Genomic DNA, 15,124 nt, shown 5'->3' on the forward strand with positions numbered 1-15,124 from the left:
CAACTGAAATCTCGGAACTGAATCCAAGTTCTTTTATATCAACTCTATTTCACGGGGTTTATGTACTTTATATAAAGTATATGACATCGAATCAAAGCATACTGACTTCGCTCATATGCATATTTATATTGCTGAGCACAACAAATATATCAGGGTTAAATTTCTGTTAACAACCTGAATTCAATGATTTCAAATTTTCTTCAATGCTTTTGAATAGCTTTGGGTGTTTTCCAACTACCTACACAGTAGTAAATGACTACTTCTCTGGCTAATGCCACACTAAATATTGAATTATATCCGACAGACATTTATACAAGATCTGTTATCACTCTGTTCTTGAAATAGAAAATAAGCTTCTCAAAGAGTGTGAGCCGGAGATAACTGTATCAAAACTATGTCCTGGGTTCATTTGTCGTGTTCTGCAGGTTTCTATGACCGATGTTTCATTTACAACTGCAGTATATACGAGTAATATCAAAGGCGATGAGGCAACAGACTAAGTGTTCTGGTTGTCCTACATAACTGGTTTGTGTCTTATTCCATTACCTGATATGAGAGCAATGATAATAATATACTTTATTGTCATTAAGAATAAATCTTGTGGACAAAGCTTGTGAAAAATAACTATAAATGTAAGTATAGAAATATGAAAACACACACAAAAAAGTAAAGTTGAACATACTATATAAAGTTCATTGTCGAATTTTGTATCAACATAGTTGTGTGCAGAATTGTTTAAAAATATTATCAAGACTTATATAATACACATATAAACATATATACTTATATATAATAATGCATAAATAAACACACCTATCACACCAGACAAGCTAACATTTATATCCAAGCAAGCATATAAACAAAAATTTTATATAACATATAGATAGGTAAATATACTTTATTATCCAAGAATGAGTTCACATTGACAAAGTGTGATGAAAAATGTAAATATATATATATATATATATATATATATATATATATATATATATATATATATATATATATATATATATATATATATATATATATATATATATGTGTGTGTGTGTGTGTATAAAAATATAAATAAGTAAAACAGTAAGTTAAAAAGTATAGAAAACATATTTGTCATTTGTATGTTCATTATAAATGCAATTGTACCACAATTTAATTTACACATACGAGTACACATATTAATATGAAATAAAACAAGAACATATGTATAATAAAAACATGATCGTTAATACATATATTGTTAAGCTTATCTTGGCAGAACACTTAGAATATTCACAATTTGTCATCATAATATTCCTGCAGGCTATAATGAGCTTTCATGACCAGTATATTTTTGAAGACTCCCTGAAACGTCTCTGCTCTATTATATCCCTAACTACCTGTGGTAAATGATTCAATATTTTTTCCCTTCCTACATGTTAGTGTTTTCTTAGAGTCAATCTGGGTATCGGCAGATGGATATTATTACTACTGTTCTGTCTTGTGTTGTGGATTCTATGTGTATCTGGAGAATCAGTGTTATATCTTTTATAAATCAGGCAAATAACTTTTGACAATGAAGATGCTGAATAAAGTGAGGATTCAGTATGAATCATCACTAAATTAGTTTACATATGCACATTATGTCATGTAACTTTATCATTATAGAACTTTTGCAAATTATAATAGGGTACGTCAGCCAGAAATGTTTTTACTCTTATTCTAAAGATTTTGTTGGCCAAATTTGCCTGTCATATCTAAGGGCAAATGATTGAATACCTTGACCCCATTTTAATAAACAGAATCCCTGGCCAAATTTGTTAGAGGAATTGGCAATTTCAACGCGGTAAAACGGGTGCTATAAGAGAGTTTATTGTCAATGCGGATACCTAGAAATTTAGTTTGAGTCTCTTTCTTGATCACTAAGTTATCACCAAATGACAGGTCATTGTTTTAGTGATATTGAAGGATAACAAATTAGCATCACACTACTCCTTGATTTTTTTCATATCAGTAGATATTGCGCTTGTGAATCATTTGGGTTTTTGTTGTTTCACAATATCGTCCTGTCATCAGCAAAAAGAGTGAATTTTCCATAAATGCTCAAATTTGCAATGTCATTGACATATAATTAGAATAAGATGGGTCTTAAAACTGATCCTTGTGGCACACCACATATAATATCCTTTTTCTCTGAAAGTCCTGTTGTTCTTACCATTTGCATCCTTCCTGAAAGGTAAGAATCAAACCATTTGAGCGTCATTTCTCTGCAGCCGTATTGGTGACTTTTTCTTAGCAAGATCTTATGATCAGTGCAATCAAACGCCTTCCTTAGATAGATCGCAAATGACCGCAGCTGCTACATTACCAGAAATAAACTTTGAATAAATATTATAAAGAAATAAAAATATGGCATCGTGCGTATTTTTATTGCTTTGAAAACCAAACTGGCTTTCACTTAAGATATTGTGGGTGTTGTAGGAAAATCGTCAGACGTATTTTTGCAAGTTTTTCAATAACTTTGACTATAGTTGGAATAAGGGAGAACGGGCGAAGATTCGCAAGATCATCTGAATCTCCACCTTTTTATAATGGAAGGACAACGGATCTTTTCAGAAAATCAGGAAAAAATCCATTGTGGAATGAGGTGTTGATTAGAGAAACCAATGTTTGCAGTGCCTTAATTGTAAGATTTTGGATAATTTTTATCGATATTCTATCATAACCAGTTGCCTTTTTATTCTTTATATTCCACAAAATTTCTACTAATTCACTAATACTTGTATCCTACAGAGTTAGGTTATCCTCAATTCTGAAATCTTCAAGATTTAATAAAGGATCGTAAGGTATCACTATATTCTCACTAAGGTTTTTTGCAATTGAACAATAATAAGCATTGATTTTATCAGGACTACTTGATATTCCCAGACCATGCTTTTTTCATTTCATTAGTTGACTTACTTAATAGTGGATCCATATATTCTGCGGCAGTTATTGAAGAAGAAGTCATAGAAGTAGCCACACTGTCTCAATTTTGATTACCTCTTTCTTTCTGTTGAAATGATTTCTGTGTTTCTGGATTTCTATTGCCTCTATTATTATTATTATCTCTTCAAAGGCGATAACGTCGGTACCTACTCTAAGTATATGTTACGCAACTGCTGATTTGTCAGAATTCCTCAGGTGAAAATTTTTGTTGTGTTCAGAGAGCCGGGTACTTACGATTCTCTCATGATTTCGAAGTAGACCCTCGGTGATGCTGAAGGCCCTCTGGGGTCCTCAATTCAACCAATAGGAACGAAGCCACGCCTACCACCAATGGAATGAATATGAAGACCCAAACAAATTCTGCGATGAAAACAACCAGAACACTTCATCTATTGTCTCATCACCTTTCATAATGTCTACAGCAGTGATAGACGAAAAGTCAGGCATAAAAACATGGAAAATAACTTTGAATCAGATATGCTTTTCAGTGGAATGATTTTGGTAAAATAGGTATGCTGGGTACATAAACCGATTTTAATATAAGGCCTAAACTAATTCATGAGTAAGTAGTGGAATTGATTACAAACCTAGCTCCTTGAAATGCCAAATTTATCTTGGAACTTCTCATAATAAAATGTTTCGTTAGTGCACTTAAGGTACTGTAAAGAAGCATTATATTTTTGAAAATTGCTTCTGTCATATTTCCTGCTGGCACTAAGAGATTAACAATATTAGTCATTATATTTATAATGAAGCACAATTGGCAGCATATTCCTCGTTCCTTGGCTTTTAAATTTTCCTTCTCTGAAACAATAATACTGAATCATTTATACCTCAAAAAAAGTTGACATACTTCTCTCCAAGTTTTCCACACCGGGATACATCAACAGGTGATATTCAGATTTCAGTCGGGCTATGAGGGCTTCAATATCTTCAAGAACAGATTTCACAGTACTACACAAAGATAAGAGCATGCTGTGAACTGTGGCTTCATTAATTATCTTGAATGTTTCTGGGGTGAGGTCCTCCTTTAAAATAGTTCAAATTCATGAATCGGAACGTGCCTTATATTTTCATAACTTCAAATCATCAAGTGAATTAAAATTTTGGATTTTGATAATAAAAATAATAACAAACAGCTAATTTACCTCTGTCAAGACACCCATAGTTTCTCCAATGCTTACTGAAATAACCTCCAACAAATTGAGACTAACTCTACATTTAACGTGAGTCTCAAAAAATAAATTCGAAAATGCACTCGAAACTTTAGATGTAACATTATTATTGTAAGCGAAGTTCTTCAACCACTCAGCCATCTGGTAAAACATTAATTTAATTTTAATGCAAACAATCTATTGAGATACCTACCTGAATGGTTGAAGAGTTCACCATGCCAGGAAAGAAGCCAGAAAGTGTTGTTAATGTATTAATGACAATAAGTGACATCTTTTTACTTTCCGGGTCATCACCAGATTCGTCTTCATCCATTTCAAACAATTTTTGATAAACTCTGACCAATTCCAGTAATTGAGAAATAATCGTTCCATCGTCATTTTCTTGTGGTACTGAAATATTACGAAAAAAATCTATTGTTCTTCTAATTGTAAAAATAGGAACATTTTCTAATACAAAAGGCTTCAGCAAGAAAAAAGTAAACGACATTGTAACAAAACAAATATACGTTTCCAAAACAAGAACTTCTCCCAAATATCAAAATTGCAACACTCTTCTCCACGGGCGTTTCAGCAACCAAGTTAGGCTCTTCAGGACTTTGTATTGTATTGTCTTTATTATCCCAAGAAACATCCCAAGAAAACACAAGTAAAATAATTAATATGAGCAAACAGTCAAATGTGAAATTATCCAGATTGAATATTAAAAACATTAAGATGACTCTGGCTATACGAAAAATTGTATAATCCTCACTTGAAACTGTTTTAGCATTTACTTTTATACATTTCTATATTCCATTATTTTTAATATTTATTTCATATATATACTCTGTAATAATAGCATTTTCTGTAACTGGGTACTCCTGTTGGAAATAAATTGTTTTTTTTAAATTCATCAAATTGGGAGAAATAGCCATTTTTAAACAACTCATTGGAATTGCTTTCTTCTTTTATTTGCTGCCGATTGCCATACTGAATGTTGCCCATTTACTTATTTAGTTTACTACATGTATGAATACAACTGATTAATAAAGACCTTTATTATTATTATTATTATTTTACTGAAGTATGCGCTGGTCACGCCCTATCACCTGAAGCCCCGATACATTCGGGAGGGCGCGCCAGCATTAACAACCAACGACCACTCCCCACTCCGTTGGGTAAGTGATCATTGGGTCCGAAAATCATGTGCCTTGAGCAAGCGCAGTGAGCCAAGAATGACAACATTCTGCATCTATCCGGCTAAGATTTCTGCTTTAGTGCGGCAGGGCAGTATAATTTTAAGATTCGAGAGAGCATCATTCCACCAAGGACTTCAACAATCAGAACAACCATCTTGACAGAGCGGTCTGGATAGTCTGCGGTGTTCGAAGAGAAAATTTCGATATTTTATCTGTTTCTCCTCCTCTTTTCGGACGACATTCGTCTCGCCACGACAAATATCGTCCTGCTCTGGTGGTCGAGAATGACTACATCAAGCTTATTAGCTTGTATGAGCATGAGGGTAGGGAACGAATAGTTCCTATAAATTCCCCACAACGGATTCAATATTCCCCGGAGCGTAGGGCAACACCTGTGTCTCGTCAATACCGTAAGAGTGCCGTAGATGGTAATATGGCACTCTTAGGGCCGCGTTATGTCGATGGATATAGGCCGAGACCGCATATGCTGGACATGCTGATAACAAGTGCATTAAGATCATGAACACCATCCCATGATGAACCCTCAGTTTCCGACTTCAGCCCACTCGATCTGAGAAAAGCAAAAGTCAGGCGCTTTGACTACCCAAGGTCTCCAATGTTATTGAAGAAGACCCCATGCATTGGATTATCTTTGCGTTTTCGCAGAAGTGAGGTGATCTCTGCGGCTTTTATATGAGCTTTTTCCTGAACGGGTTCCAACTCGGTGACAGAGTTGTGGTCACCTCGTTCAGTGTCGGAAACTGAACCGAGTTATTACTATTATTATTATTATTACAATTTTTTTGTATACAGATGTAGAAAGCCAAAACCTTTTTTTACCATAGATTTTGTACTTCTTCAGGAATTGTATTATATATTATAATTCCATCATAATGAATCGATTTCTGCCCAAAATTGGATTTCAAATTACTAACTGATAACAATTATGATGTCATGATTCTGAATATTACTAATTTCTAAGAAATTCAAAAGTAGAACTTTGAACCTCTGACGTAAAATAAATCCAAAATAAGCACTTTTCTCAATCACCATATATACTCTTTTTGATGCGTGGTTCACTAACCAAGTTGGCATCTTCAGGAGATTGAGAAAGAATATACCCGATTTCGAAGACAAGAAAAGTCCAATGTCGATCAAGACGGCAGGAGAACGGCCATAGAACAAATGAACATTGTATTAACTTGTTGAAATCAGTACATGATATTAGACTTCTGGAAGCTTTTGAAAATTTGGAAAAAGCTAAGTGTTGCATAACTATCGACAATGACATAAATCCCATTCCAAACAACCTATGTCTATTTTTATATGAATTACTTGGTTAAAAATTATCGTAAACTGTTAAGAGATGAGGTGAGATCTGATTTCAGGGTAAATTGGTTTGAATATATGTTCAATTATATATCAATTTTTTTCATCAATACTTTCCTAATAAATCAATATAATATTTTGATAATTTCACAGAAGCAGATAAATTTCACAATACAATGATGTATAATTTTTCCGAAACATAATGTAGCATTACCTACCATGAAAAATATCACAGAGAATATGTAGAAAAACTCATTTAAGTTCTTCTTGTCTATGAGTAACCCTCCCGATTCTATAGAATTTTTCAAGTATTTCCCGAATGAAAAGGAATATTGACCTATAGAACAATTGTCTGATATCAAATAAACAATGTGGCTCCTTGTCGTTATAATCTATATGCACTTTCAAATCACAGTGACACTACTTACAACGGACATTACACAGCATATTGCAGACACCCATATAGTGGCACGTGGCATGAATACAATGATTCACACGTGTTCCCAATTTCGCCAAAATCACTTGTGAGCAATGAGGTATATGTCCTCTTTTATGAACAGGAGGGAACGGAGCAGCACCTTTGATGTTTTTCTTTCCTTTCCTTTTTTTTATAATCTTAGTTCTTTGAATTGATTTGTATTTCATGATTGTTCCAAATATAAATAAATGTCTTGAAAAAAAAAGAAAACCAGATTCTGTGTAAAGTTGTTGTTAACTAGAGTGGTAGGTAACATAATAATGAAATATCAACAAAAATCAATAATGAAAGAACTATACTCAATTTCCATAAGACCAGAACACAAATATGTTAGTATCAATTATGCTGGTAGAATCTCCGAGAATATTAAAAATTATCTCTCAAAATTCAATTTACAAACATCCTACACATCCAACGGAAATTTAGGAAACATATTATTTAATGCCAAACCTAAATTAGAGAAAGGGAAGAGATCTGGTATATATCGAATAGAATGTGGTGAATGCCCCGCCATATATACAGGCCAAACTGGGAGAAATTTTGATACAAGGTACCACGAACATGTCATTTCGGATAAAAAATCATTAATGTACGAACATCTTCAAAATTCGAAACATAAAATAGATAAAGATAATTTAAAGATCCTACACAGATGCGAAAAAGGGAAAATGATGAATCTGTTGGAATCTATGGAAATAAACAGGTCAAAGAAAAATCCCAATTCTATTGTCCTCAACGAACAACTTGACTTAAATAATAGTCCTCTCCTGAACCTATAATCCAGACCCCAAAACCTACATTATATCGAAAGCTTTATGTTCATGGATTTTACAGATACAGTACAACTTCTCTAGTTCGGACACTCGCTGATTCGGACACTCCAGTAATCCGGCGTTCCTAGGTGTCCGGATATTTTACCTCTGTAGTCCGGACAAATGAATGTTTTCAATACGAATCGATATTAAACGCGGATTTTCTTTTTTAACTTGTCAAAACCAATATTGTTCGCAACCTAACGGGTTTGGCGCCTTTGGCGGTCAGTTATCGTTTAGTTACCGTGTGTCGTGTGTCAATCTTAAAAAAAAAATGGCGCCAAATAAACGACCGCATAATACAGTTACTCTTGCGGAGAAATGTAAAATATTAGATTTTCTTGATAAGGTGAGAAGCATACGCCGTGTGGCTGAGAAATTTAACGTTCCAAAATCAACTGTAAGTGATATAAAGAAAAACAAAACTAAAATAAGAAGATTTGTGTCGGAGTCATTCAGTGGAGCAGGTATGTATGATTTAACTTTTATTGCAGGTAATGTTATTATGAAACATAATGTTTTCAGGTAAAAGGCAGGTTATCCGAAAGGGAGAACATCCCGAAGTTGAAGCTGCTTTATATGGATGGTTTCTACAGCAGCGTAGTGCTCATGTACCTATTTCTTCTGAGATTTTGCGAACGAAAGCTAAACAATTTTATGAAAGAATAAGTGGGAAGAGTGATTTTTTTGCGAGTTCAGGTTGGCTTGGCAAAGGCACGGAATACGCTTTCTTAAAGTGTGTGGTGAAAAACTTTCCAGCGATGTAAGTGCTATAGTACCATTTCAAGAAAAAATTCTAGCTGTGGTTAATGAAATGAAGCTAAGTCGTGAACAAGTTTATAATGCTGATGAATCAGGGGCCTTTTGGAGAGCCTTGCCGGACACTACGTGGGTTCATGGTCAGGAACAATCAGCTCCAGGGCGAAAAATATCTAAAGATCGCGTAACATTTATGCCCTGTTGCAATGCGGCTGAAACTCATAAGTTACCCCTTTTAGTTCTTGGAAAATCCGCAAATCCAAGGGCATTTAAGAATGCTACTTTACCTGTCAACTACAAGGCAACTAGCAAAGGTTGGATGACCAGGACATTGTTCTTCGAATGGTTTAAGACTTGGTTTATACCCGACGTCAAACGTTTTTTATCGGATGTTAACCGACCTCATAAAGCATTGTTACTTGTAGATAATGCTCCATCTCATCCACCTGAGACAGAAATAAATTTCGATCCTGATTTCAGAGTCATGTTTTTGCCGCCCAACTGCACAGCAGTTTTACAGCCATTGGATCAAAACTTAATACAAAACATAAAAGTAGCATACAGAAAGAGGCTACTAAATCACATTATCGCTCACGAAGGTGACGATTCAGTTACAGTTTTAAAGCAATTTAATTTAGAAGATGCACTTGTTAATCTAGATATTGCTTGGAAGTCCATATCTGAAAAAAATATCCAAAAAAGTTGGATAGCATTATGGCCGAACCAAAGAACTGATGCAGAAGAAGAGGAATCTGATGAAGAGAACATTCCACTTTCAGAACTTCAAAGACGACTTTGTCAAATAAACGAGGAAGATTTAAAAACCATTACCGCTTCCTTGCTTGTGATAGATCCTGAGAACAATTTGGATCGGGAAGATATTGTTGAATGGGCTTTAGGCAAAAATGAAGTCATTGTTGATTTGACTGAAGAGGAGTTAATAGGTGATGCGATAAAATCTAAGGATGCAGAGAGCAATGAAGATTTAGATGGGAATATTGAGATTGTTGTCACTAAAGTGAAACACAGCGATGCTGTAAAAGCATTAACATTGGGAATTCAGTGGGCTGAAGAAAACAACTTACCAATGCACGAAATTTTGCTTTTAAAGAACGTTAAAGAAAAAGCGACTGAATTAGCAAGCTCTAAGGCAGTTCAGAAAAAAATTGATCGTTTTTTCAAAACCGTTTAAACTTGCATTTCTTTGTCTTGTATTTGTAATTTATGTTTTGTCCTACATAATGTATTTTTATTTCTATTTAATGTTTGTGTACCTGCGTGGACATACAGGATGTGTATGTACATATGTACATACATATTTGTTTATACATACTTATTATGTATGTATATTATAATTTGAAATATAAATATAATCTTCTTTGTAATTAGGGTACAATGATTTATTTATACCTAGAAAAAAAGCTATGTACATAGTATGTACAATGTACATATGTATATTAAAATAAAACTATTGAAATATTAATCCAGTTATCCGGACACCTCGCTTATCCGGCGCTGCTTGGAACGATATGTGTCCGGATTATTGAAGTTGTACTGTATTTGAAACGCAGGTACCGGGTATCAGGTATATCAAATCATTTATGATAGAATAAGCAACATAGGTATAAATTACTCACATTTAAATGTAATCAGTTAGTTTTGAAAATGGTGTAATAGCCGAAACCGGTCAACAATAAAGAAATATAGTGGAAAATAGACAAAAGTGTGTTTTTGTAGTGTATCCTCAGTGAACATGAATTTCCACAAAATAAACAAGTTGTCAATCGAAGAAGTGAATTTTTTTTCCCTTTTCTCTTCTGGAAACAGTTACAAATGAAAGAAAATAGTGTGCTCATTATGGGAAAATTAATTAAAGTCAATCAAAGGTACGGGGGAATAAGTAGGGTAAATTTTAGGGATAAACAATAATTTTTCATAACCACTGCTGAAACTAGAACTCCTATAAAAAAAGTTGAATAAGATATTCGTAGGAAATATAAAGATTGAAGGGAACAAAATCCGAGCTGGTAGACCTTGTCCAAATGTAGCCTGAAATACCAAACATTTCGTCTGCTACTGCGGCGGACATCATCAGTGTTATATGTATGTCTCAGCAATGACTGTCAGTCGTTGTTAAGAATTCGAGATATAATTTTCGTCCTCGCAGTCAACTCACATACCGAAGATGATGTCTGCCGCATTTTCCTTTCACCTAATTCAAATTTCATAAGAAAGTAGTTGTTTCAAAAACGTTTTTTCTTCAGGTCTGTATGTGAAAAAAAATCTGTGCATGACCTTCATTTCTTTATGAGGAGTCAATCATTTTCATCCTTTTCTTTCTTCCTCTCTTTAGAAATTTTACACACTTTTTATTGATCAGGAAGTAGAAAGCCAAAAATCTTTTTTCCCAAAAACCTATAATCTCCTGAAAACATTCTCTTGTCAATTCATATGCAAAAAAGTTGTTATGAATCTGATTGAAAGTTATGAAATGAAAATAGATTTGATTTAATATGATAGATATGATAGTTTATGCTTGAGGAAGCTATTGTATAGTGAAACACGTGTCGCGGTTTTTATTAAACCCTTTAGAGTGAAAATTATACAATAAACTATATTAATTAGTTTTGAATACGTAAGAGTTCGTTGACTTACCAATTTTGCTTAAAAACTGTTTCATATTGCTTCTATATTGTGTGTTGACCAAAATCAAAATCATATTGAAACATTCCATGGCTAACACAGCACTGATGGAGTCAAAATCAATGAATTCATTCATTCGTTTAATTATCCTATTGAACAAAATTGCGGCAATAGCAGAAATATGATCGAAGTAAAATTTTTTAACTTTAGTTTCAATATCTTTACGACGTTTTGCATTTTGTACCAAATGGAGTGTTGCTTGCATTAAATGCTGGTGAAGTTCTTTCTTAGGTTTTAACAAGTTTGCCTCTGAAGAAGATGCCCAGGTGACATTGGATCTAGAAAAAAAATTAATAAGGAAGGGAGTTCAATATTCAATGTATGAGGAACCCTTGCCTTGTTACAAGTTTTCCTTCAAGGTAACTTTGCATTGAAAACTCTACTATTCAATATATAAAAGTTGTTTTGTAGCTCCATATATCAATAAATATTTATTTTACTGTGTCATGGTACATACTGATCAATAGAGTATGTTGTACTCTATACATTGATGCTGTTCGTTTTTTCTAAATATTAAATTTTTTGTCATTTTTTAACTTATTACTATATGATGTTATTGAGCGATTTTCAGCCATATTTTTCCACAAATTCAAATTAAACCACAAGCTGCCGAAACAGATTAAAAAATTAACCAGGCATTTGGCAATGATAGTGTTAATGAACGCACTGAATGATGTTGATTTGCGAAAATTAGTTTCGGAGATTGTATCCTTAAAGGAATCCGTAAGAGGTTTTAAGAACCCTGGTGGAGACTGACCCACCACAAATGGTTCGTGGGATGGCGGAAGAACTGAACGTCAGCTGTCATGCGGTTTTTGATGGTTTAAAACGTAATAAGAAGGTCAAAAACCTCGAAAAGTGGGTGTCCAACAATTTGAACGATCGACAGAAATTGTCACGTTTCGAAGTCCGTTCTTATTTGCTTTTGGGCAACCAAAACGATCCTTTTCTGGATCGGATCGACATGTATGATGACAAGTGGATCCTCCACGACAACAAAAGACGTTCAGGACAGTGGTTGGACACTGATGAGTCACCCAGGCACTACCCAAAGGCGAGAACCTTCCAAAAAATACCATGGTTGCTGTATTCAGCGGATGGTGTGATTCACTATATTTTTCTGCAACCGGGCCAAATCATCACAGCAGAGTCTGACTGTGGGGAAATCGATGAAATATACCGAAAGTTTCGTCAGCAGCAGCCGGCACTGGTCAACAGAAGAGGTCCGATCCTGATCCACGACCACGCCCGTCTGCACGTTTTACAAATCATTATCCGAAAATTAAATGAATTGAGTTCTGCCTCACCCTCCATACTCCCCAGACCTGTTTCCATCCGACTACCATCTTTTCAAACACATGGATAACTTTCTCATCGGTAGAACCTTCGCCAATCAGGACCAGGTAAAAACGGCCTTTGTCGACTTCATCGAATCCTGAGCAAACAATATTAATGCTGACGGGGAATTAATCGACTTGTGTTACGTTGGCAAAAGTGCACTGATTTAAATGGCGCTAATTTCGATTGAATAAGTATTCACAGAGACATTACAGTTTGAAGTAGACTCATAAAAACGGACAAGACTTTTGAAACAACCTAATATAAATATCACATAGATAAACCTATTACTTTTCTACCTTGTCTATGGCAGAACTTCTGCTTCAATTTGAATAAATTTTTTTGAAGGACATTCAGGTACCGTATCCTAGCAAGTAACATTTCTCAAACCATTCAAATGCACTTACTCATGTAAGAGGCTCAAACCCTTCACTAACGTTTGAAAACCCAAAATTGAATCAGGAACTTTAAAAACTTTGGGTTTTTGTGAATCCTTTTTCATTGTAGTATCAGCTTGTGTCGGCTGTGATTTGTTATCAGTTTTTCTTTTCTTTCCACCTCCTTTTTTGGGTTTTGAAAGTGCCTTAAAAACGTTTCTGGGTAAAAATTGTTTTGGAAAGCAAATTAGTCATACCTTTGAGAAATTAAACAACCTCGAGTATCCCTGATATAGATTCTGAATTTGTTTGCCGTGATTTTCTGAATTTTCTGTCCACGAAAACAACTTATAACCAATTAGGGCCTCATATACCGACATGGCTTCTTTTAATATTAACATTTTTTTTTGAGATTCAGGCATTATATCTAATAAATCCGTTCCATCATCCTAAAGCACAAATTCATATAAATCAAAAAGTGCCTTCATTGAAAAAAATCACTATTTTGAAAGATCAACTATTTGGATAAAATTTTGAAATAATTGAAAATAATTACCAGCTCAATATGAACTAGTTCACAATTTGGTAATCTGCGGCAAAGAGATTCAAGAATATTCACGAATTTCACCACCGTATTATTTTCTCTATCTTCCTCCGATTCTAATACTTTTGTTACTATCAATCCAATGGCATACACTAGTTTTCCCAGTGGTTCCTATAAAAAAAAAGTATTAGAATTTAAGCAAATTTTCAATCATGATTTAATATACACCTGTAACATTGCCTGAACTTCTCTGACACTAACAATTTTGTCAAAAATTAATGGTGGTAGTTGTTCTTCATCCATAACATAATATTCGCTAAAATGAAACCAAATAACATCTAGAACGGGAATACCTAGTTCTGGATTCATACAAACTGCATCATATAGACCTGAGGAAGTTAAATAAACTTAAATTTACATTGTTATAAAAATTAAAATAAGTAATGAACTGAATTTTTGCATCCTTTTCCAGTTGGCATTTTATATTTTTTGCAAAGTCAAAACATCAATGAAAAATCAGTACATGCTTCAATTTCAGAAAGTAATTTTGAACTGTATTTCTTAACTTGCCTATCAATACAAGGAAAAATTAGGTTATTGTTTTTTCAAACTTTCAACCAATTTTCAAGAATCTTTGCAAACTTATTTCATAGTGGGAACTATGTTTGATGCTGTTACCGCATTTCAGAATCAGAAAGCAATCCAGCAAAAATGTCAATTGAACATTTTACCATATCATGTTGAAAAGAGCATGTTTTATTTTAAATTGAAAGGGGTATATTTTTTTGGCAGGTTCATTTTTGGGAAAGAAAGGTTTTGAACTTTCTATTTTTCCATCTTCATTCAAAAAAAATTGGGAATCTTCCAAAGAAAGGAAGAAGGCAATTCATTTCAAAATAAACTATTTGCAAAGAAGTAACTTTCAGACACAAAACTGGAAGAAAAAAACCTTCTTGAAACAACTACTTTCATATAAAGATATGAACATTGATTTATGTAAAAAATTCTTTTTCTTTCAGTTTTGTGTCTGAAAGTTACTACTTTGCATGATCTACAAATCTTTGTAAAGAATGAAGAAAAGAGAATTGAGACTTTCTATGTTTTTTACCACTTTTATTTGTAACTGTTACTGCAGTTTCGTCCTATAAGGACATTTTCAAACTTATACATTAAACTAACAATGGTTCATTACATTAGCCCTTATATATACCACCCCTGTAGGTACTAATAGAGGTACTTGGCTTGATGGAGTACCTGAATTTACAGTTTACAATGCGGATGTGCCAATTTGAAAATCGCTGAGTAAACTAAATCGATTTGATCATTTAACAGGTTGCACCCGCAATGTTTATGCTTGTGAATTTCCAAGGATTCTAAATTATTGATTTTATAACCCTTCTTTGCATAGTGCAAAATTTCTGTATTGTTAAGATTTGGAAACGTCGAATAATTTTTTCCTAGTCTGAA

General features: G+C 33.8%; 1 protein-coding gene across 1 annotated transcript in view; it reads right to left on the minus strand.

The window, feature by feature from the left end:
- FANCI (Fanconi anemia complementation group I) overlaps window positions 1-15,124 on the minus strand; it is a 33,424-nt gene that overhangs the window by 2,276 nt on the left and 16,024 nt on the right. Inside the window, 9 exon segments of the mRNA XM_074169698.1 lie at window positions 3,552-3,768; window positions 3,818-3,992; window positions 4,113-4,280; window positions 4,333-4,529; window positions 11,351-11,676; window positions 13,144-13,319; window positions 13,371-13,562; window positions 13,670-13,828; window positions 13,886-14,046. Of these exon segments, the coding sequence (XP_074025799.1) occupies window positions 3,552-3,768; window positions 3,818-3,992; window positions 4,113-4,280; window positions 4,333-4,529; window positions 11,351-11,676; window positions 13,144-13,319; window positions 13,371-13,562; window positions 13,670-13,828; window positions 13,886-14,046 (1,771 nt within the window).

This window comes from Leptinotarsa decemlineata, unplaced genomic scaffold (genome assembly GCF_025532065.1).
Source record: "Leptinotarsa decemlineata unplaced genomic scaffold, Ldec_3_MD MMD2_P_RNA_scaffold_5, whole genome shotgun sequence".
Taxonomy (NCBI): Eukaryota; Metazoa; Arthropoda; class Insecta; order Coleoptera; family Chrysomelidae; genus Leptinotarsa; species Leptinotarsa decemlineata.